Consider the following 25,214-nt stretch of genomic DNA (forward strand, 5'->3'; position numbering starts at 1 on the left):
GAGGACGTATGACCACCTGGTTTTCCAGACTACACTCAGACAATGGACAATATTGTTCCAATTACCTCTTTTCCAATTTCCATAACATAGGGTAAAATATCATTGTATTTTATGTAATCTTTCCCCTTATCACTCCTGTATTTTCTACTTTGTACAATTGCATCCCTAACTTATCTCTCAGAATTACAGGTATTCCCAACACTACTCCAATACTCATAGATCCTGTATTTACACATTCCTGATCTTTCCATACTTTAAATTTTCTGATTTGGCACCTGGTAATTTTATCATTTGTGTGACGAGTTAAGTATTCCGACTGGGTGTCATTGATCCAAACTGGCACCTGTCTTGCATCAATATGCCTCGAATTTTCTCGAATTTGTTCTAACATTCACAAACTGTATGTACTACAAACACTCTCATTATTTGAAATGTCACTGTTCACTAATGTGATATGTTACTGGTTACTAAAATAATATTTCTAGATAGACAAATTGTCTCCCTTGCCTTTGCTCTGGTTTTCATCCTCCTTCGCTGCACATAGCGCCTGTATGAATGGCAAGCTAGTATGCCCCATATTATGGCCAGTATTAACTGTATTTTACTATGGAGGCACCGGTATTGAATCTGGTAGCAACGTCATTAACTATCCCACTCTTTGTTCTATAAAGCTGATCCTGGCCTCTAAATCTGGTGGCACCCATGGCATCAGCAGCCTGCTGCATTACAATCTTACTTAATACACTATTATATTTCTTGCCTGTTCCATACAATATCCCGGCATTTGAGATATTGACCAGGGCAGGCACAATCTCATGTTTAACATTATCATACAACGCTTCCCCTGGGCTCGATGTACCCACACACATCCATGTTCCTTTCAACTTTCCTTATCATCTGTTGCCCAATGGGAGGGGCACAAATAATTCCAAAGACACAGCTCTCAGTTACCCCTTCCCCTTTCTGTCTGGTCACGCAGTTAGCACGGTCATCTGTGGAACACCGTACACACTTCCCATCCAACATGTTGTGCAATGCCCCATAGTTCATATAGTCCATATTAATACTCCTTTCATTAATCCGTTGTGCATCCATTACCGGGTCTTTGTTCTTCCTCTCCGAATATTAGCATCAGGCCCCACAGCCACTGCAGTCCGGTTCTTTCCCATTCGCCACTTGTGGTTATATCTGTAATTTAAACACACTGCCTTGGTGGTCACCAGGTGTTAGTACTTGTCCATGTTGTGAGTATCCTCCGATGAGGGATACATGTCTACCTGTGGGGACCAAACATGTCCTGGGGAATCCAGGAGTTAATTTATATTCTTCTCATCTCTACTCTTTTGAAATTATCTATATGGTCCCGTTGTACTCTGGTTTCGTTCCCCACAATCCTTGCCCAGTTAGTAACCCATCTAATAATAGTCCAAATGCCTATTAATACTACCATTATTCCCTTGATTATATTTTTTTAGTTGGCACCATGTATTTCTATCGGCCCTTCCCTTTACCATTACTTTGTCTCCCACAACAGGCACCTTTGTCTGTTCCTCTATCATGTTTCTATAGAACCTCCTGCCTCACCTTGTGCAGTTGTCTGCACAGCTCCTTCACGAATCTTTAACTCTTTCTCTTGCGGGTCCTATTTCCTCACTACCTGCTACGTCATACCTTGGCAGTCTCATCACCCTTCCTGTCACCATATTCATCAAGTACTTTCCTACTTTAGCTACACCACTCTGTGCTTTTTGTTCCTTTTTCAAAATATCCTTTACTAGCTGACTAAGGGTTCTCACATTCTGGTCCACATTTTCCAAATCTATAGTATTGACAATTGAAGTTCCCTTATTAAGGACTGCGTTATTCACTAAACTATGTTTATGTCTCTTTCCCTTTATTATTCCCTCATTACCAAATTCCTCTCTCAGCAATTGTTACAGTAATACCTTGTACAACTCTCGGTTCTTAGGGCACCAGCCAGGTAGCTGGATATCTGACATATTCAATATTACCGGTACCAACTCAAGTTTTATGTTATCATATACAATTTTATTAGTTTTTATTATCGCAAGTCCATTCTGTAGTCAAGGCTGGGCAAGGGAGACCAGTCACTTGTGGCTGTTGGGTCGTAACCTTACTTGTTAGTAATTAAAATGTGGGGGTAATCGGGGTGATTGGAGCTTGTTGTCCGTTTGATAAATTTTGAATGCTGGTTTGATTGTTGGCTCCTTACCTTGTACACCCCCCCAATGATTTTGACACAAAAGGTCCCTTGAGGGCCTTTGCTGTCAAAAGCTGACACACCTGGTAGATTAAATTGTCTACTAAAATAAAAGCAAAATACTGCAGATGCTGAAAATTGTCTCATTGATAAAGATGCTGTGATATTTGATGTCTGCAATTAAGGTCTTAAATTCTCAAAGTTGCTGGATCTTTTGCCGTGGCATCAATTCTCACATGGCCTGTCGTCACCTGCTTAAAAACAACTCACAAAGAATCCACTGTGGCTCTGCCCCTGAGCCCAATGGGTTAATTTGTCCAATTCTATCTGTCAATTTAGAAATTTAAAATTTAACAATGTCCAATATGTATAAATTTTACTCTCAGCAATGCAAAATTGTGTGGTGGATTAAATGGAAAAACAGCAGCTGCAGCGGGTTTTTTTTTTCAAGGGGTGGAGCAAAATCGTCTCAGCTGCGTCACTTTACAAAACCTTTTCCTTCTCTGATCGGAAAAAAAACCACACTCCATTTTAATCTATTTTTTTCGAGCCTTTTGGTATCCTTAGGGTTGCTCTCCTTCGAAGTTGAAAATGCCACAAATGCTTCCGCTGCTTTCAAAATAACAAATCACATCTGCACACTTACACTGGTATCCCACTGTCATGCCACATATTCTGAACTCTCAGGTGATGTTATCAAAAGATCAAATATCAGCGGTGATGAAAAAGGGGGAGGCTGGTGGTGTCTGTCTGAGATCTTTGCTTACCTCCCCCTGCAGGGTCCTGATGTCTCTGGTTATGGCCAGACTTTCAAATGTAGCTCTCTTAAAAACTCATATCTCCAAGAGAAAACTATCAATTGCTAGTCTTATCTACACTTTCCTGACATTCACTGGAAAATTCGAGGCTTCTTGGAAATTAGCTGTTTATTTCACTATTTGTTTATCCCCAGAATTCCTTTATTAGCGCTTGCATCAGCCAGATCTGATTTCCAATTCCCATTAATTAGAATTCTATTTCATTTTGAGCCCTGGAGAACCTTTACAATTAATATTCATAATTCCTTAAAACAGAAATCAAACATTTCCATTTGATTCCAGACATTAGTGTATATTGTTTATGTTTTTTTTTTACCTTCGATGACATTTTAATTCCTTAAATAACTTGCCAAATTAAACTGGATTTTTGACATCTCAGATTATTCCAAATTCAAATAATAGTAAATTTCCCTTTGAATGCTTTAAATAACCATTCATATCAATTTAATTTTGTTTATTGATTCCAATTTCTTATGCCCAGACTTGGTTGTACTTTTTGTACGTTAAAGACAGAAGTGCTTGCAACTATCTCTCCTTCTCAAGCACTTTGTCTCATTGATAAGGATGGTTGCAGCAGGGTTAATTTCTTGCTTGTCTCCAAGGGGGCGGAGCAAAGCATTCTCCGCTGCGTCGCTTTACGTAACCTTTTTTTTAATGGAAAAGAACGAAACTCCTTTTTAAATGTTTTTTTTATCCTTAGGATTTTCAAACAACAAAATCTTCAGTAACATTATCAACTTCAAAGGAAACCATCTCCATCAGGAAAGACAGCATTTTAGATTAAACTCCAATTGTTTCCAAACTTATTTTTTTTGGCAACTTTTATAAGAGGTTTCTAATCCAAGGATGATTATTTTTTTTAACAAAGATGATTCCAAATTCCAATTCACTGCAATAATATTTAAAATCAAAACTGCCAATGTTATATGAGTGAGTCCTCTGTCCGGAACCGAAGACTCCTCCAAAACATGAAATAATAAACTTGAAAGTTCATTGTTGCAACAAATGAAATTTCCAGGTCTTCAACTTAAACAGGTCAATTAACCTTAATAGTATTAATTCAATTCAGACTTATTAACTTATACTACTTATTAACTACACACAGAACAGAATAGCATGTGCTTATTTTAAAAGATAGGTAAATTACGTCATTTTCTTGTTCTTCAGGCGCCTTTTCAAATGACTGTAATAAAACCAAAAACTAAAGTAAAAGTTATTTAACATTCTTAACATAAAATATTTAACACCAGCTTCTTAAACAAACTTTAAACAGACAGAATCTTTCCTATATCTCCTTTGTTTATCCTTCTCTCCCTTAGACCAATATCCAATTCCTAACATTTGCTACTTAAAACAGTCAGTAAAACATGTCTTTAATTTAAACTCCAAAAAAAACTAGAACAGATTTTAAACTGGAACTCCAATTACAGCAGGAGTTGTAAACTTCAAATTGGATTTCTGCCAAACATCTTCAGACCTTCAAGGCTGGAGCTTATCTCTTAGAAAATTGTTCATTGCCTTTTCACAGTTGCAAAACCAGCTTTTAAAATCAAAATAAAATTATAACTTAAAAATATAATTCAATTTTATATCCCATTCCTGGGTGCACAACACTAAATCGAAATGAACACACTCAACAATCACTTTTCACACTCATTCAATTCCAAACAACTTTGAAAATTGATTTCTGTAATGGGTTACGAATTCAAAATACCAAATCTCTTTCAAAATTCCCTTTCCCGATGTCAAGGAACACACACAGGTTCAACTAATTCACAACCAAAACATGACTCTAGGTTCCCACAAAATATACACTTGTAAAAATAGAAAAAGTAACAGACTCATTCTCTCATCATTAAGGCCAGACAACAAAGAGTTAACGACAGTCAGTTTTACAGAACACAAGTTGTACAGAACAAAGACACAGTAACTTGTTTTTACTCTAAAACATACCTATCTTTAAAACACATATTTGCCGTGGCGCTTCTGCGTCTTTCTCAAGTGGGCAAACGGACGTGGGTCGCCTTTCTCCAGAGGACATGATTTACTTGTCCCCGGGGGCAACCCTTCCTCCTTACAAGCCGTCAAGCCCATTCTTCCTCTACTTTCTCAAACCCTAGTTCTTTTCTATGAATCAAGCAGCATTAAAACGAAAGAAAACAAACGACACAAGAAAACGAATAGACATAGTAACACAAACAAAGGACGAACCACACACTAGGAGACGAACATGGGACAGGGAATTTTTAGAGTCTTTTGGTTTCCCCCTTCACTAATCGGTATTCCTAATTTGAGGGCATTTTCGTGCCATCTTGATAGGAGGATTCTATTTTTTTTTTCTCCTGACAATATTGTATCCATAATCCAATTAATTCTTTGGCCCTATTGCCTTTATTTTGTTTCCAGATTTTTTTTCTTGGGTTTTTTTTTAGTCACTTCCAAATCTTTTGTCCCCCCTAAGGGCCATTGGTCTATTAATTTCTTATTTAAGGCTGCCGATAATTGTCTGAAGTCTTTCCCTTTATCCGGATATTTATCACACAGTACTTGTAATGGGCAGGATGGATCACTTGTATTATCTAAACAGTTTCCCATATTCACAACTATTATCACAAACTATAATTACAACTATTATTACAAACAAATTATCTAAACAGTTACTCACAATAAAAAATAAAACCTTAATCTCAGTCGTTCTAAAACAACCTCGCATAACCTTCAGTCGCGACCTACTTTAACCTTCAGTCGTAGTCAATACGACCTACTTTAATTCTACCTCAGTCCCCATCAGCCGTCCTCTAAAGAAACAGACTAAACCTGAGTGTCAGCCGTTCTAAAACGACACTGACTTCAATCACCCTTCAGTCGTAGTCAATACAACCTACTTTAATTCTACCTCAGTTCCCATCAGCCGTCCTCTAAAGAAACAGACTGAACCTGAGTGTCAGCCGTTCTAAAACGACACTGACTTTAATCAACCTTCAGCCGTAGCTTAATACGACCTACTTTAACCTTAACCTCAGTCGTACCTACTTCGACTGACCCTTATCTTTTCTAATCCGCCAGACTGATCATTGATCTCGTCCAGACGATCTTACCTGACCATAAGCGAGTGATCAAACTTTTATCGGACTACGAGACAGGGGAAAACCGGCGTGGTCACACATCAACTACTCACGTCGGGGGCCCATTTCCTCTCTCTCCGTCCTCTACTAGTCTGATTCTGATTTCGCTGATGATCGGCGGTCGTCTGTTGAGATCCCACTTCTGACACCAAAATGTTAATCTGAGTTCTTTTTGCCTTCAGTCTGGTTCAGTAAATATACCGAGTCGGATGTGTAGGTAAAATCAATTACTTTATTTGCGCAGTCGCCAGCGGACTTACTCTGAGAACAGCGGCACTGACTCCACCAGAGTCTGTCGGGTCCCCCCCCCAGAGTAAGTGAAGTTTGTGATACAGGTACTACTGTTTATACATTAAGATTCATGCTACACCTCCTTGTTTAACCAATCAGTGTGGTACAATTCGACTTCACCCACGTGGTGACATGCAGTACATCTGTTACTGAGGTTACAATACACTCCATTCTCAATACATACTTGTTACTAATAAAATATTGTTTTGTATCAGCAAGATTAAAAGAAAACAGACATTAAGACAATTAGCAAAGGAAGAGGAGTTACTGCTTTTGATTCCCACAATTGTCATAAGTCCTGGGATCCTGTAATCTCTATCAAGTCACATCATGAAGTAACACCAAGCAGCAACAGTATACAGTGATAGTGTGGCCTTTCATTCCTTATCATCACTCACACAGGGATGGCCAGCATGTCTCTCAGGAATCCATTTGTTCCAAACCACAAGGAGTTACACAATCAAGTCATGAATGAACAAATGTCCTTGCAATTACCAGTGCCTGTAAGTTTATACGATCTCACACTCTCAGCCTTTACTTTTAACTATTTCATTGCAGTTTCTCAAGCTTTAAATCATTTCATCAGAGCTCAGCAAAGTGACTACTCCTAACTTGGCTATATTTCCCATCTAGCATAGTGCCATGTCGTTCTGCTCACTTCCACATTACCATATGATAGATTACATATGATGATAAGAAAAATGGGCGGCGCAGTGGTTAGCACCGCAGCCTCACAGCTCCAGCGACCCGGGTTCAGTTCTTGGTACTGCCTGTGCGGAGTTTGCAAGTTCTCCCTGTGACTGTGTGGGTTTCCGCCGGGTGCTCCGGTTTCCTTCCACAACCAAAGACTTGCAGGATGATAGGAAAATTGGTCATTGTAAATTGACCCTCGTGTAGGTAGGTGGTAGGAGAATGGTGGGGATGTAGTAGGGAATATGGGATTAATGTAGGATTAGTATATATGGGTGGTTGTTGGTCGGCACAGACTCGGTGGGCCAAAGGGCCTGTTTCAGTGCTGTATCTCTAAATAAATTTTTAAAAAATAAATAAAAGGAAAATCTTGTATATTTTTGTCAGAATGTGGCAGGCAAACTGATATTTTATGGACTGTATGATATTTCTGCTGATCTCTTTTGGCATTGTAAAGTAAGAATTTGCCTCCCAATCTGTGTGGTAAAAGTCAATTACTGATCAGAGAAATAGGTTTATTGTGCTGTGACTGTCAGCCGTTGCATCACATGGTCATATCTGTGAGGACTTGCCTGAAAGAAACTTGCTGGTTATAGTGGCAATCCATTTTTATTTGATTCATCAAATTCCTTTCATTGTATATACAGGTTGCATTTGTGGAGAAGTTCACTCCTAAGGAGACTAGCAACTTACTGCTTTGGCGACAAGTTAGTATCAAAGCTCTGACCCCTGAGCTTCAGAAACCTGTCACTTCTGACATCACTAGAACAGCAATTGACCGGTGCCTGAGATGGAAGAGTAGCAAGCGTGCCTTGGGAGAACTAGAACAAGTGGTAAGACATAGTGCCCAATTTCATTAGGGATCAATAACGATACAACGAATCAATTTATTTTATTCTGCATCATAGATAATGGATCCTGTTATAATGTTCTTTGTCAAAAAAGAAGTCATGGAAGAACACACTCCTAACAGCAGAATCTCCTGCTGCAGCAAGCATGCAGTTTCAGGAGTGTGGATTGCCCCTTCCAGCCTGTGCCCTCCCAGTAGCATGGATCTTATGCTGCACCATCTCATTCAGCACCCCCACCGAGACAGAGGAGTCTGTTGGCACTCGCAGTGATCTGCCTCCACCAAAAAACCTGGGGTTTGTGTTGTTACCCAACTAACTCGCAGTTAGCTGCATGTTAGGCTTTTAAATGTTCTCTCTTACTGTTGATATAAGACCTCATGTGAGGCCTGCAAATGTGAAATGCTGAGCTTGCAAAATGCTGCTGCCAGACTCAAGACGTAGGATTGGGTTGGGTTGAAGGGAGTAGCTCACCATCTAGTTGCTAAAGAAAAATACAGTTAACCAGAAAAACCAACACCAATGCCTACAGTGGACTTGTAATTCCCAACTTGTACAGCCATTTTGGTCACCTTAAATCAGGACTTGCCTGATACACAATGAAAATACAGACTTTGATTTCAGGAGTGTCTTAATCCACTGCTCCACCCAGCACCTCAAGATTCATTTAGGGCTGTGGAACCCAAGCCTGGCAGCTTTCCAAATGGGCAAAATAAGTGCACCCTTCTCCACCATCAAAGAACTTTAACTGGTACAGTGCCGGATTCCCTTCGTACATGCAATTCTGTCCTCCGAGCCCCAGAAGCAATAGCCAGGCAATGGCCTAACCCCAGAGAAAACAGGACCCACTTGCACCCACCACTGCCCCCCCCCCTCCGCCCGCCAATACCCCCATCTCTACCCCATTGTAACACCCCTCACAAAACAAATCATTATACTTGTTATTTAAAAAAAAGAAAAATGAAGCTAATTTAGTTATTATAAACATGTATAACTGCCCAAGGTTTTCTCAATGTTATCCATGACTGTTGATATTTTTACCTTGAGTAGTGGATGGTTTCCCCCAATACTTAACATAACAAAAGTGCATTCCTAGAAATATATTAAATAGCAATTGATTGAGGTATTTTTGAATACATAATAGTTATATTCCTGCATAATGGGTGAACACTCATGTTTTCCGTATCTTAAAAAGTACAATGTTTGCAGAATATTCTATTTATTGATTGCTTGACATGCAATCTTTGCTGCTTTTGTTAAAGCTGTCTGCTCAAAATTCTAGATAGTATGATCATGCTGATTAGATTAAATGTTCAAATGCAAACAAAATGGATTTCCCCACGTAGCCCCCCTCTTTTGAGAGAGTACTCACTGCAGTTTTCAAACATCCCTCAAAGCTAGCAATATTGTTATGTTTGCTAATCTTACAGTAAGGGTCATCCACCAACCCAACCCAAGTGGGACTACAATAGGTGACCTTAGGAAGCTAAAGACTTGAGACTGAAGTCTGATTTAGAATATCCAGTCAAGTGTCCAATGCTGTAGTGCTACAACTAACAAGCCATCATATCTCCCTACTTTTCTGGTAATATTTTTTTCTCATAATTGGAATGCGTTTTGTTTTCAGTTTCTTTGATTCATTTATTAGTCTGTGACTCCTGAAGTTATTTTTCTTTTAATGTAAACCAAAGATAGCAACCAGATATCTTAATTATAGGAGTCAATTTTGACATATTGTAGTGGAATTCATGGATCACAAGCTGTTTTCTCTTTATCAGAATGTTGCCCTTGCTGCTGTGGTAGCTGTGTGTCAAGCCCATGGGGAAGCCTTGAGTTCAGAGCTGCAATTATCGATCACAGAAACACTCAGCCAGATGTGGACAGTCCTCACGGTGGAACAGGTGAGCAGGGCAAACAAAATGTACCTGATGTTCTTTCCTGTGAACATTGCCAAGATGTGTATAATAATATATTTCTTACACAGTTGATAATGTGACCAAGACAGGGTAATGAAACTGTTGCTAAGTGGTGTGATCTTCCACATTATTTGACCTACCTGATCCATAATGCAAATCAGTCCTGATTCAATTGGACCGCTTAATACTATAATGATACTGGCTTTACATGTACTGTTCAATCATTTAAAATACCACCATTAAAATGAAACCCCATAATTACTTTTAGAACTGGAAAATGCTGACCTTTACTCACCACATTCCTTCTGCTCCATATAATTCTCATTAGTAACTTTTCTTCTTATTTCTTCATAGTACATTCCTGTTCCAGTTCACATAGTCTCTCCCAGGTGAACCTCTGCTCTAGTACTTGTGGCTTCTCCCTGAGTATACTTCTGATCGTATAATACTGGCTTCTCCCAAATACACTTATGCTTTAGTACTTGTAGTATCCCCAAGTGTATGGCATGGAAATTAACAATCACAATTATTTCCTGTTGAATATATTGATAATCAGTATTTCTTTTCCTTGTGAATACAACTATCTTTTCTTTTATATAGGTGCTGAGCCAGCGCTGCGTTCAGCAGACAATTGCTATGCTCCTTTCTCTTGTTGCACTGCTGATTCGAGTAGTAGGCACAACATTGATAGCCCAGGTAAGGATGGTGTTGGGTGGACCTATTTTGATTGTTTAAAAAATGACCAAAGCTGGGAAGCTTGCTATGTAGATTTTAACTTTTAATTCTGACTTGCATGATGTTGGAGGAATGGAGCCTGCATGCTGCGATAGAAAGCTAAAGGAGAACATGGAAACAGCGAGGAATGAGGCTGTGGAGGGGTTTGAAGATGAGGATGGTACCTTAATTTGATAAAATGGTAGATCCATAGTTTCAGCCTGTTTCTTCCCATTTACATCCTTGGCTCATCTGACACCCTACATCATTTCGACAATTTCCAGTTTCCTGGCCCTCACTTCCTCCTCTTCACTGTGGACATCCAGTCTCTCTATACCTCCATCCCTCACCAGGATGGTCTGAGGGCTGTCCGCTTCTTCCTTGAACAGAGCCCAACCAGTCCTCATTCACCACAGCCCTCCTCCGCTGGCTGAACTTGTTCTCACATGAAACATATTCTCCTTCAACTCCACCTGCTTCCTCCAAATAAAAGATGTTGCCATAGGTACCCGCATGGGTCCTAGTTATGCCTTTCTCTTTGTGGGGTATGTCAAACAGTATTTGTTCCAATCCTACTCCGGCCCCCTCCCCCAACTCTCTTTCTGGTACATTGATGAATCAGTGCTGTTTCCTGCTCTTGCTCAGAACTGGAAAACTTCATCAACTTTGCTTCCAATTTCCACCCTTCTCTTGTGGAAGTGAGCAGAAAGGCATGGCACTATGCTTAATGGGAAATATAGCCAAGTTAGGAATAGTAGCTTTGCTGAGCTTTGATTTTAAGTGGCAGAAACCACAATGAAATAGCTAAAAGTAAAGGCAGAGCGTGTGAGACTGTAAAGACTAGCCGACACTGGTAATTGCAAGGACATCTGTTCTTTATGGCCTGATTGTGTGACTCCCTGTGGTTTGGAACAAATGGACTCCTGTGAATCAAATGATGTCCATCCTTGTGTGAGTGATAAGGAGTGCTAGGCCCCTCTTATCTTCGTGAGCTGCCACTACTTGTAGCTGCAGACTGCATGAAACACTCAGGAATGTAAACCTAATAGAGATAGCAGGATGCTCCGCAATTACTTGTCACAAGGTAGAGACAGAACTCATGATCCATGTAGGGAGTGAGACCAGAATGGTTATTGATGATTCCTATGCTCTTTCTAATTAGCTTGCTTAATGGCTTTCTTTTATCTTGCTGGTACAAAACAATATTTTATTAGTAACAAGTATGTATTGAGAATGGAGTGTATTGTAACCTCAGTAACAGATGTACTGCATGTCACCACGTGGGTGAAGTCGAATTGTACCGCACTGATTGGTTAAACAAGGAGTTGTAGCATGAATCTTAATGTATAAACAGTAGTACCTGTATCAAAAACTTCACTTACTCTAGTGGACCAGACAGACTCTGGGTGGAGTCAGTGTCGGTGTATTAGAGTAAGTTAGCCGGCTAAATGCGCAAATAAAGTAATTGATTTTACCTACACATCCGACTCGGTATATTTACTGAACCAGACTGAAGGCAAAAAGAACTCGGATTTACACTCTCACCTTCACATCTCTGACACTTCCCTTCCCTTCCTTTTCTTCTCTGTCTCTGGGAATCAGTTGTCCACTAATATTCATTATAAGCCCACTGACTCCCACAGCTATCCCAACCACACTTCCTCACACTCTGCCTCCTGTTAAGACTCCATTCCATTCTCCCAGTTTCTCCATCTCCGATGCATCTGTTATGATGCAGCCTTCCACAACAGCACCTCTGATATGTCTTTCTTTTTCCTCAACCAAGGAGTCCCCCTCCCTGTGGTCCACAGGGCCCTCGACTATGTTCGACCCATTTCCCACACTTCGGCCCTTACCCCTTCCCCTCCCTCCCAGAACTGCGACAGGGTTCCCCTTGTTCTCACTTTCCACCCCACCAGCCTCCACATCCAAAGGATCATCCTCTGCCATTTCTGCCACCTCCAGCATGATGCCAGCACTGAATACATCTTCCCCTACCTTCCCCTGTCAGCATTCCGAAGGGACTGTTCCCTCCGCAACACCCTGGTCCACTCCTCCATCACCCTGGACATCTCATCCCCTTCCCATGACACCTTCCCATGCAATCGCAGGAGGTGTAATACCTGCCCTTTTAGCTCCTCTGTCCTCACCATCCAAAGCCCCAAACACTCCTTCCAGGTGAAGCAGCAATTTACTTGTATTTCTTTCAATTTAGTGTGTACTGCATTTGCTACTCACAATGCGGTCATCTCTACATTGGGGAGACCAAACGCAAATTGGATGACTGCTTTGCGGAACACCTCTGCTCAGTCCAACAGCATAACCCCAAGCTTCCGGATGCTTGCCATTTTAATTCACCACCTTGTTCTCTTGCCCGCATTTCTGTCCTTGGCCTGCTACAGTTTTCCAGTGACGCTCAGCACAAGCTTGAGGAACAGCTCCTCATCTTCCAATTAGGCACTCTACAGCCTTCTGGACTAAACATTGAGTTCAACAATTTCAGCGCATGATTGCCATTTAAAAAAAATATATTTTTTTTTCTTTTTTTAATTCTTTTTTAAACCATGCACCTGTCTTAAACTTGATTTTTCATGTTTTTGCTTTCGGACAGAGCTGTTCATTATTCTGTCATTAACACACTCTCTGGACTAATGCTTTGTCTTTTACTGCAACTATTAGCACTCACTTTGCCTTTTATTCCATGCCATCTCTGTCATTTAATCTCTTCTGCCCTCCGCCCTATCATACACGTTCCCATTTGTTGTTCTTCCCCACCCCCCACCTCCACCCTTTCACATGCTCAAAGTCAATCACATTTCTAACCTTTGCCAGTTCTGATGAAACATTTCTCTCTCCACAGATGCTGCCAGACCTGCTGAGTATTTCTAGCACTTTCTGTTTTTACTTTAGATTTCCAGCATCTGCAGTATTTTGCCTCCACCTTAATTTGATTCATTAGACACAGAAAACTACTGAAGTCTCATGAGTTTTTGGGTGATGGGGATGTGCACTCTTCAGGCCTGATTTTTAACTCACTCGAAACCCATTCACTTACACAGAATTAAAATTGGGCCTTTTGTGTGGGTGACAACATGGGCCACAGCATTTTCAATGACATAGCTTAGGGAAGGTGGAAGCAGGAAGGTTAGCAATGAGATTGTTCAAGAAGTCCAGGAATGAGGTGATAAAAATATGGATTAGGGTTTCAGTGGCAGATGGAGCAAGTTTGGGGGGAAACTGTTTTGTAAAAGTCAAAGAAAGTGGCCTTGGAGCAGATGCGGCTGAGGAAGTCGAGTTCAGGGTTTGAGCTGGCACCTCAGAATTTGAGACTAGAGGTGCATAAGTGTCTGCAAGAACCAAAGAAGATGTATAATTTTTCTAGTGTTAAGTTGGAGAATATTTTGGCTTGTCCAAGTCTTCACGTTGGAGACAATGATGACTGCAATGTTTTCAGCGGAGAAGGTGGTTAAATTAGTGCAGTGTATTAAAGGAAGTAGGGGAGCATGTTGTAGATGCCCTAACTATAGTCTTTCAGAGTTCCCTAGATTCAGGAGTGGTCCCTCTGGATTGGAAAGTTGCACATGTCACTCCACTTTTTAAGAAGGGTGAAAGGGGGAACCAGGGAAATTACAGACCAGTTAGCCTGACAGCTGTGGTGGGCAAGTTGCTGGAGTCTATAATCAAGGATAGGGTGAATGAACACCTGAAAAATTTCAGTTAGTTAGGGATAGCCAGCATGGTTTCATGACGGGAAGGTCATGCCTGACAAATGTCATTGAATTTTTTGAAGAGGTGATTAAGGTAGTGGACAGGGGAATGTCTATGTATGTTATTTATATGGACTTCCAGAAGGCATTTGATAAAGTCCCACATAAGAGACTGTTAACTAAGGTAGAAGCCCATGGAGTTGAGGGCAAATTATTGACATGGTTAGGAAGTTGGTTGAGTGGTAGGCGACAGAGAGTGGGGATAATTGGTAAGTACTCCAACTGGCAGGATGTGACTAGTGGTGTCCCGCAGGGATCTGTGTTGGGGCCTCAATTATTTACATTATTCATTAACGACTTGGATGATGGCATAGTAAGTCATTTATCCAAATTTACTGTTGATACAAAGTTAGGCGGCATTGTAGACAGTCTAGATGACAGCATAAAATTGCAAAGAGATATTAACAGACTAGGTGAGTGGACAAAACTGTGGCAGATAGATTTCAATGCGGGCAAGTGTGAGATTGTCCATTTTGGACAAGGATAGAGCAGGATGCTTTCTAAATGGGAAGAGGTTAAGTACAGTGGATGTCCAAAGAGACTTGGGGGTTCAGGTGCACAGATCTTTAAAATGCCATGAGCAAGTGCAGAAAATAATCAAAAAGGCTAATGGAATGCTGGCCTTTATATCTAGAGGATTGGAGTATAAAGACACAGAAGTTATGCTGCAGCTGTACAAAACCCTGGTTAGACCCCACTTGGAGTACTGTGAGCAGTTCTGGGCACCACACCGTAGGAAGGATATATTGGCCTTGGAGGGAGTGCAACTTAGGTTTACAAGAATGATACCTGGACTACAGGGGTTAAGTTACGAGGAGAGATTACACAAATTAGGCCTGTTTTCACTAGAATTTAGAAGGTTAAGGGGTGATCTGATTGAAGTCTTCAAGATATTAACAAGAAAAGACAGGCTAGATAAAGATAAACTATTTCCACTGGTTGGAGATTCTAAAACGAGGGGGAATAGTCTAAAAGTTAGGACCAGACCGTTCAGGAGAGATGTTAGGAAGCACTTCTTCACGCAAAGGGTGGTAGAGGTTTGGAACTCTCTCCCACAAACAGCAGTTGAAACTAGAACAGTTGTTAATTTTAAATCTGAGATAGATAGATTTTTGTTAAGCAAAGATATTAAGGGATATGGGCCAAAGGCAGGTATATGGAGTTAGGCTGCGGATCAGTCATGATCTCATTGAATGGCGGGACAGGCTCGAGGGGCTGAATGGCCTACTGCTGTTCCTATGTATTATCAGCAAATGTGTGTAACTGGTTCCAAGCTGCCAAATAATATTGCTCTGACCTCATATTAATAATGGTGGGGAGAGTGCCAAGGATGGAACCCTGGGATAGCCTAGAGGTGACCATGTAAGTAGCAGGGGGGAAAGCAATGGAGGTGAGATATTGACATTGTGCAACAGATGGAAGCAGAACTAGGAGAGAACTGTGACAGAGAGGTGGAATGTGGAGGTGAGTTATTTGAGACAACTAAAATGAACAGTATTGTCAGCAGGAAGGTGAGGGGATGCAGCAAGCTATGGCTGCAGTCATATAAGATGTCACTTTGACCAGTACCATAGATGTTCGATTGCAGAAGTCTGGATATGGTGTTGGAGAGGGAGAGCAGTTGTGAGGTAATGATGTGCTTCAGGACTTTAGAAGAGTGGAAAGGTGGGAGATGAATTGCTAAATTGGAGAGAGTTAAGTGTAAATTACAGGTTTTGATGACTGCAAGGTCTTTGTCTGAGGCTAGGACACAACTTTGGGACCTTTTCCTATCTTTGTAACCTCCTCGAATGCTATAACACCTGCTTCAAACTTTCAGTTCCTTTCACTCTGGTCTCTTGTGCATACACCCTCCTTTTGGCAACCTCCTTTGGCTGTCGAGGCCCCACACTCTGAATTCTCACCCTAAACCCTTTTGACTTTCCGTCTCTCTCTCTCCTTAAGATCCAGCACTTTGATCAAGCTTTTGGTCACTCTTTCTAATCTTCTCCTCTTTGACTTAGCATCCATTTTTTTCCCTTATGCTTGTGTGAAGTATCTGGTGGTGTTTTCTACATTGAAGGTTATATATGAAAGCTAATTAATAAGGAGGAAGTTATATGGCTAGTGGCCAGCAAGGTGTCACGGGAGCAGTGGTAGGTTTCATGCTTGTAATAAGATTAGTAATGTGGGGAAGTGGATGGAAGAAAGACTACTGAATAAAGTGGTATGGTATCTGAAAGGAGAGTTGGTGGCGAGGAGGGCTGGTTGTGGGAGAGTTCAGAGGCAGCAGTGTGTATAGCCTTGATTTTAAAAATGAAGATGTTCATCAGTTCTTCACATTTGCTTTCAGGATGGGGGAGATGATTTCTCATGGAGAAGAGTTGGAATTGTTCTGCTCATCAGAATGATCTTAAAGTAGTGAGAGAACTTGATTGTGGAGAGGGAATGATTGTCGACCTTGAGATAATGAAACCATATTTAGTGATGGATGCTGAGGTCATTTGTTCATCAAGTGCTTTTCAACTTGCAGCTAACTGAACCGTTGGTGGAAGTGGATATTGTGCTGAAGGGAGCGGTAGGGGTGGGAGTCTTAAAATAAGGGGCAGGCCATTTAGGACGAAGATGAGGAGGAATTTCTTCACTCAGAGGGTGGTGAATCTTGGGAATTCTCTGCCCCAGACAGCTGTGGAGGCTCAATCATTGAGCATGTTCAAGACCGAGATCAATAGATTTCTACATATTTAAAACATCAAGGGTTACGGGGATAGTGCAGGAAAATGCTGTTGAAGTAGATGATCAGCCATGATCTCATTGAATGGCGGAGCGGGCTTGAGGGGCTCCATGGCCTACTCCTGCTGCAATTTCTTATGTTCTTATGTCTCTTCAGAATCTAATGGGGATGAGGGCATTGGTGGAGGCGAGGCAGTTGTTGAGATCAGCAGAGATAGTAGTGCCATCCTGGATGGTAGGCCAGAGCATGAGAGCATTTGTAAGAGAGTGGATTAGGGGGCTATATTTTTCCAGGGGTGAAAGTTGATGGTGAAGATGTTGCGTGTTGGCAGGATATACGTGGGACAAAAGATTGTGATAGAGGTCTTGAGGCCACATGATGAGATCTAGAAAATGGCTGTGTGTGTATATATATTTTATATATTATATATATGAGAAATTATCAAATGCTTGATATGATAGTTGGCTAATTATCGTACCGACACCAGATTTTAGGTTCCTATCTTTATATATTCTCTATTAGGGCGTAGACAAAATGCTGTTTATGTGATCGGACATTCAGTTGTTCCCACCATCATGCTGACTACCATAGTTGTTGCACAATATTTCCTTTTGTCGTTATATACTGTGTTTGTTCTCCCCTTCTCCCATAATTCCAAGCCCATTTTATAGTTTGGCGAATCATCATGCAGCACAAATCCAGAGGCCATGTAACATCTACAGGTCCCTGTGATTCCCTTTCAGGGTCCATGCCTTATGCAATCCATGAGTCATCCTTCTTAATCAGATAATGGGGCGGCGCAGTGGTTAGCACCGCAGCCTCACAGCTCCAGCGACCCGGGTTCAATTCTGAGTACTGCCTGTGCAGAGTTTGCAAGTTCTCCCTGTGACCACGTGGGTTTCCGCCGGGTGCTCTGGTTTCCTCCCACAGCCAAAGACTTGCAGGTTGAGAGGTAAATTGGCCATTGTAAATTGCAGGTAGGTGGTAGGAGAATGGTGGGGATGTGGTAGGGAATATGGGATTAGTGTAGGATTAATATAAATGGGTGGTTGTTGGTCGGCACAAACTCGGTGGGCTGAAGGGCCTGTTTCAGTGCTGTATCTCTTTATGACTCTAAAAGCTGGTTACTGACTACCCACAGCATTCCATGAGCTGTCTTTTAATGTGAAGAATGATGCAAAATAGGACATGATTTAGTGGTTAATGAGGACATATGGATGTAGCTATTAGTCAAAAGCCACAAGAATCCACTGTTTTTCTAATCTGGTTAGCAGTAACTCTTGGAATTTCACTTTTTTGCAGTGAAGGCTCTATCCTGTTGGATTTCCTTATTATAATGATTAATTATCCTGTTTGTGTAATAGGTGGTATTGTTTCTCAGTTCCCTTCTTCCCCTGAATCCCCCTGATCATGTTCGTCTTGCTGCACTGGATTTCTTGGGTTCCCTGGGAAAGATAGTTATACCACCAGATGTTCAGGTACTATGTGTTCTATTGTTCTTTCAAAAGAAAATTCCAGTATATCTGAATAAAAGACATTTTAAATTTCTTTTATTCCTCTCATTCTTTTAATGTCATTTTGTTTTCATCAAGATGAAAGATGTCATTACTGAGGAGTGAAACACTTTTTTTTAGCTTTTACACCCAATATCATTATCAGGTATTTCTAAGCAAATGCAATCTGGGTCGTGCTTAGGTGAACACCCGCTACTGTATCAGTCTTTTTTTCCCCCCCATTTTCACACCTGAGAGATTGTCAATTAAGTGCAAAGCTGTTTTTAAGTTATGGATTGGCATGCATTAGAAATCAGGTTGAAGTTACATAAACTTGCATCACATAGGACTCTTACGAGCATTCAAGATTTCTATTCAATCCATCTGAAAAGAGAGACTTACATTTATATATAGCACCTTTCACAACCACAAGATGTCCTGAAGTGCTTTACAGCCAATGAAAGACTTTTGAAGTGTAAACATTGTTGTAATGTAAGAGTCTGGGTTAGATTTGAGGTGAAAGGCCAATATCTAGTCAAATAAACCATCCAGTTTTCCCAGGAAACATTCTTAATTACTGTTCAATTATAAAGTAAATAAGATTTGAAAATTGATGTTTCAATTCCATTACAGGGCATAGTCCTTCCTCAGCTACCTTGCCTCTTTGCATCCCTTCTGGCTGACAAGTCCTGGCTAATTCTTCAACATGCACTGCAGGGATTTACACTGTTTGCTGAGGTGACAATTAAAACTTGTATAGTGAGTGTTCAGTGTAACTACATTGTTTGACTGGTAGTACAGGTAATTTACTAAGTTTTCTCAGATATATATTTCTAGGACCGTCAATGGGTACATCTGGGAACAGTATATGTTTATAGATGTATAACAGCCTTGCACCTGATATTGCCCCCTCTATTAATATATTGAGCTATTTTTCAGCTGAGAAGGTGGGAAAGCAATCTGTTGTTGGCACTATTCTGTAGTGAATGGGGAGATCTGTCATTTTTCAGGACATAAAAATGCTCAGTAGTTTCCAGAGATTCTGCTAGTCACTTTATTTACTGCTGAGTGGGCACAGCCTGGCTAATTAGAATTTAGAAATGATTTGAACCTGGACTCCCATCATCTAAGACTTACAACTATGTGAATAAAGTTCTTCAAATTCAATTACTTCTCTGTCATTAATTAGTTAAATTTAAGAGGTTCTGTAAGATTTGGGCCAAACGGGTATTGTTTAGTAAGAGAGAAAACTTGCAGTCCATTCACGTGACAATCAAGTAGTTTTGGAAAAAGTGACTCTTCTGTAAGCTGTTACCTATTCCATATCATTTTAAATATAAACGACCTTTGTTGTGTTTTAAAACAGGATGCATGGGTTATTTTGTACTATTCTTGTTGTCTGTCTTTAGCCCTTTAGACTCGGTGAACAGTGAGTAACAAACCTTCTTGTTTCAGGAGACCTGCCATGAGGAAGTGGTTCCTCACAGTCTGGAGTCAGGAGACACAAAGAGCAAAGTTGTAAGCTTCTTGAACAAGGTACACTAAATTTTAATGTTCTAGAGCTGGTTCCAGTGAATGTGGGTCTCATTTCTTAACTTTTAAATTTGCTTCATGGTAAGAATGTTTATCACTTCCCTCTTGTTGTTTTATTTTTATTAGTGAAAACACCATGAGAAAAATAAACTTCTCAAAGGAGTAATGTTTAAATTAGTGTATTGTTTTAGGTTGCTTGTGTATTTAATTATCCAGAAAATAGTCCACTATCTATTTCATAAACAACATTGACAAATATTGCCTAAACTGTGTTCCTTTTAGTTTATAGTAATTAAAGGTAAATAGTTATGTAATTCAACACAACTGGCTACATTCCATGCAAAATTAATTTCCGTTTAGGCCACAGATTTCTTCATCTTCCTGTTCATCAGTTACTGAGATTATAAAATATAAATCTTATTTTATAGCCAGCTATCTATCATAGTTTACGTTGGAAATAATTGAACATAACACACAAGGTATATGTGGAACCTTAAGCAAGAAAATGAAAAGGAATGTTAAAAACTTCTAGTTCGATGAACAATCTGTTAAGACCATCCTATTGTCTTCCTTCCACTACTCTAACTTTGGAAAGCAATGTCTGTGGTCAAGTTTGCAAGATTGTGATTGAATTTGTTAGATAGTAGATTCTTCAGCGTGATAGTGGCCCAATTTTAATTAATTTCATCCAGTGAGTTATCAGAAAAAAATACAGCAAGATGCCAGGTCAAACCCAACAAAAGTGGTGCAGTTTGATTGTTTAAATTTGCTTTCCCTCCCCCTCTAAAATTTCAGGTTGACTGGTATTTTCTATATTCAGCTTTCTGTAGAAACCACTAAATGCCTACTTCCCAAGTGAAGGGACAGTGTATCTTTGGTAAGGGCCCTCTTCCAGTAATAAATATTTTTTTTTTGCAGGTGATCAGTACAGTTGAGTGCAAGGAGTTGCAAGTGGAGAGATTAAAACGAGAAAATACTATTCTCGATGAACATTTCACAAGGCTAAGCCTATGTGCAGTGACTGACCCTGTTGTAGTGCAGGTATACATTCAGATAACTTTAAATGTATTTTTCTCTTTGCCACCCCTCTTCTGAAGGTGTTAACTAAAGGCTGAGGCTCACCACTTTTTAATTATGGGTAATGACCACAGTCTGGTACTTCGCCCCAGTGGCCATTATTTATGTGTGAGCTTTGGCAGACTATTTGACAATGTACAGCATCATAACTAAGCCCAATTTGTCCTAACTCAACAACCACACATACACATTTCCAAAAGGAGTTGCAGGATGGCCATCAGGAGCTGGTACCTTGACCCATTTTCATGCATTAACCCAAAATCAGTTGTAGCATCCAAATTGCTGCCCAGAATGAGATCAGCACAAACTATTTCAATGTTTCCTCTTTACAAGTATAGAGCTTGTTTCATTCTTGGAACGATTTATAAATCTGGTGTCAGCTCCAGTGTTAATTACCTGTTACTGGTCAATGCAAATGCTGGGCAGAAGTTAAGAGAAGACTTGCATTTATATCCTACTTTTCATGACTACTGGATGTCTCAAAGTGCTTTAGTCAATGAAGTACTATTGAAGTGTAGTTAGTTGTAATGTAGGAAACGCAGCAGCTAATTTAGACACAGCAAATACCCACCAACAGCAATGTGATAATGACCAGATAATCAACATCACACAAAAAAAGATGAAGGGATAAATATTGGCTGGAACACCACGGACAATTCCAGTCATCCTCTTTGAAATAGCGCCACGAGATCTTTTACATCCACTTGAGCAGATAGATGGGGCATTGGTTTAACGTCTCATCTGAAAGGCACCTCCAACAGTGCAGCACTCCCTCAGTACTGCACTGGAGTGTCAGTGTAGTTCTTTTTGGACTTGAACCCGGAACCTTGTGACTCAGCCAAGAGTGCGATCAACTGAGCCAAGGCTGATAGTAACTTGGTCACCTCCAGCAATTGCTAGTGGCTTTGGCAGAGGGGAGGGGTGCAGAGAAGAATGAGTACCTGGAGGGAGGTCAGTGGGACCCTTGATGGATGAAATCCATCAAAAGGCGGAGGAGGTAATCCTTGAATTAGCCAACAGCAGCCACAGCCTGCAAGCCATGACAGAATACATAAGCCAATAACAAAGAGCAACTATTGACAGTTCAAAGCACACCAGGATTCATGTCCCTGCCTGAGAGGTATGGAGAGCTGTCGCAGGAACTCCAACGATAGTCAACTAATGAATTTGTTGCTATCATGAGTCTTCTACCCATTTTCATTTTTCAGCCATCTGCTAAGCGTGCCCGACAGGAACCGTGTGAAGAGGAGGAATACGAGTCAGCCTTGCAAACAGCAGAGAATGCTTTTCAAACACTGCAGACCCTCTTGCAACAGGGACCAGCACCAGAATGGATAATGGCCCGTTTACAAGCCTTACAGACATTAATCATTGCTTTGAACACTGGCAGGCAGTAAGGTATATAACAATCTCAAGAAATTACAATATGTCTCACTGCAGAGGAGGAATGCATGCCAATCCTGTTTTATGGAACTGGCCAGTAGTAATGCCTGTCAACTTTTTACCATCTTTATTTCTGAAGTACACAAGAATTGCATGTAGTTAACACACTAAATGATGTGGCTTATGCTCCAGGGTTGATCTGCATTAACCAAATGTAAATAATGTACTTGCTGCTCACCCGTAATACTTAAGTTTTCAACTAGTTCCAAGATAGATTTTAAAATGTTATTTTTTGAAGTGGCTTTCTACAACAGTAATTTTTTTAAGAGGATAAATTGAGCAGAAGTACCCACCTTGAGCTGGTCTGGTTGATAACTGGGCAGCAGATTGACCTTTTTCAGAGCGTGGTGCTCAGGCTGATAGTACTCAATGAACAAACTGGCCACAAAAAGGTGACCAAACTACTATGCCACTGCAGTGCTAAATTCTCAAGAGATCAACGTTTGATCACTCTCATGAGTGACATTGACACCCAGAATTACCTAAGTGATTGTTTTTGCATCTCTAAGTGTTTTATTAACATTTTGACCAGCAAAGAGCCACACTGCTCCAGTACTCTTCACCTCCAATTCTGCATATTGAGTCAGTGTTATTATGGCACAGAGGCGGTCATTTGGCCCATTGTGTCCATGCCGTGTCTCTGTAGAGCAATCCAATCAGTCCCATTCCCCCACTTTATCACATTGCCCTGCAATTTTATTTCCTGCAAGTGCCCATCCAATTTCCTTTTGAAATCATTAATTGTCTCTGCTTCCACCATCCTTGTATGCAGCAAGTTCCAGGCCATTCGTTACCACGCACTAGTACTGTCAGACATGCAATCGTGACACTTTCGCAAAAGAAGTAGGGGAAGGAGTTCAAATAAAATAAAGTCCTGTTTCATTGCCTTTTCTTAATGGACAGCACTGAATCTCAGTTCTGTCAACATTTCACAGCTGAGTGTGCTGTGAATGAAGGGCCAGTGACACATGCAGTAACAGCCTTGCTACAGGTCACAAATGAAGAGGACATGAGTACATGTACCACCTTAGATTCTCATCTTGTGCATGCCTCCTTGGTGGGTCAACCAGTAAGGAGATAAGAGGCTGGATCATCTCTCTGCTCCAGCAAATGATTACTTAGACCTGGGATGATATGTTTTTAAAATTGAAAATAAGTTTCAAGATTTTGTTGCTGGATGGTGCTTACTTTTGTAATGAAGTACAAAACTACTGATTTAGAATGTTAAGTGTAATCATTTGAAATTTTTTTAAATGGGCCTTTATTAATTGTATAAAAATTTAATACATTTGAATCTAGTAAATTATTTCACAAATTATCTTTATAATGGCACTTTAATCACTGGGAATCCTCTTTCAAAATAATTCTAGATGTTAAATAATCAGTTGACTCGAAATAACCTAAACTTAGTTTTTTTAAAAATTCATCCATGGGATGTGGGTGTCGCTGGCTAGGCCAGCATTTATTGCCCATCCCATCTCAAGCAGTAGATTGGTAGTGGCTCTCTAAATACATGTAAATTACTTCTGCTGTTGAGATGACCTCCAATCGCATCCAGTGCCACAGTATGTAAAGTTGTTAAGTCAGTTTAAAGACACTTTGACCTGCGAAATTCTGGTTTATAAGCTATCAGCACTGAATATTGATGACTGCAGCCAGATTAGTATCAGAGGGTCAATTAAAGGCCCAGGTCAACCTGGAGAAGCAATTTCCTGTTGGATGCTGCTCAAAGCATGAGAATTGCATTAGATGAGCTTCCTATCTCGATCTTTGGTATTACTAATCTGGGTCATGTTTTTGCCTTTTGTGAACAAGCCAGAAATACTTAACTACAGCCTCAATCAGCACAATATTTCTCATAATACTAGAGCAGTGCAAGGCATGTTGTAACATAAATATGGACTCTGCACTTCCACAAATTAGTCCTTGTTCTACTCAATTCCTACAGGTTGAAATAAGTGCATTTATCTATCTAACTTTTAGAACTTACTATGCAGAATTTTAAAATATGTCAGGTGCACTTTCACTGATGTTTAAATATTTTGATTTAAGAATTAGAATTTTGGCAAAGATGGAGAAAGATTAAAAACATGAGAGTTAAAACTCTTCCCCCAGTCCTTTTACCAGCGAACCAAAGTAGGGATCCTAGAGTATTCACTAATTTGTCTAGAGTATCAGTCCAAACCTTCATATTTGATGGTGGTTTGGTTTAATACTGCACTTATCAAATTGACTAAAAATTAATAGTTTCATACCTTTTCACTTACAAGCTGATAATTACAAAGATTGCTTATCAATTTTAGTTATACAGAATTGGGTATGACAAATGGAGTTTTGCTGTTTGACAATTTGAAAAAGAATTAAATAGTATGCTCAGTTTGTAGTTGTTTGAACAGAATGGTCCTTTATTGGGAATTCTTTATCAAAAGCAAGCATGTTCAGTAATTCTTCATAGAACAGGAAATTGTAAAAGCACAGCTCCTTCAAGTCTGATTTGCTGAAAGATTGAGAAAAAATCTTTAACCTCAGCACTAATGCCATGGAGGACAAAATTCAAAGATTAAT

The 25,214-nt window shown here is 40.2% G+C and overlaps 1 protein-coding gene across 4 annotated transcripts in view; it reads left to right on the plus strand.

Annotated features, from left to right (window-relative positions):
* firrm (fignl1 interacting regulator of recombination and mitosis) overlaps nt 1-25,214 on the plus strand; it is an 89,539-nt gene that overhangs the window by 54,076 nt on the left and 10,249 nt on the right. For 2 of the 4 annotated variants that reach the window (XM_068037346.1, XM_068037350.1), the window contains 8 exons: nt 7,793-7,978; nt 9,772-9,894; nt 10,510-10,605; nt 18,468-18,581; nt 19,230-19,355; nt 20,052-20,132; nt 21,048-21,170; nt 22,415-23,943. In XM_068037346.1, coding sequence (XP_067893447.1) covers nt 7,793-7,978; nt 9,772-9,894; nt 10,510-10,605; nt 18,468-18,581; nt 19,230-19,355; nt 20,052-20,132; nt 21,048-21,170; nt 22,415-22,603 — 1,038 coding nt within the window. In that variant the 3' untranslated portion in view covers nt 22,604-23,943. Of the gene's footprint in view, nt 1-7,792; nt 7,979-9,771; nt 9,895-10,509; nt 10,606-18,467; nt 18,582-19,229; nt 19,356-20,051; nt 20,133-21,047; nt 21,171-22,414; nt 23,944-25,214 lie in introns of those variants that run through there. The other 2 variants (XM_068037347.1, XM_068037348.1) reach the window with 2 other exon arrangements.

Source organism: Heterodontus francisci, chromosome 8, assembly GCF_036365525.1.
Source record: "Heterodontus francisci isolate sHetFra1 chromosome 8, sHetFra1.hap1, whole genome shotgun sequence".
Classification (NCBI taxonomy): domain Eukaryota; kingdom Metazoa; phylum Chordata; class Chondrichthyes; order Heterodontiformes; family Heterodontidae; genus Heterodontus; species Heterodontus francisci.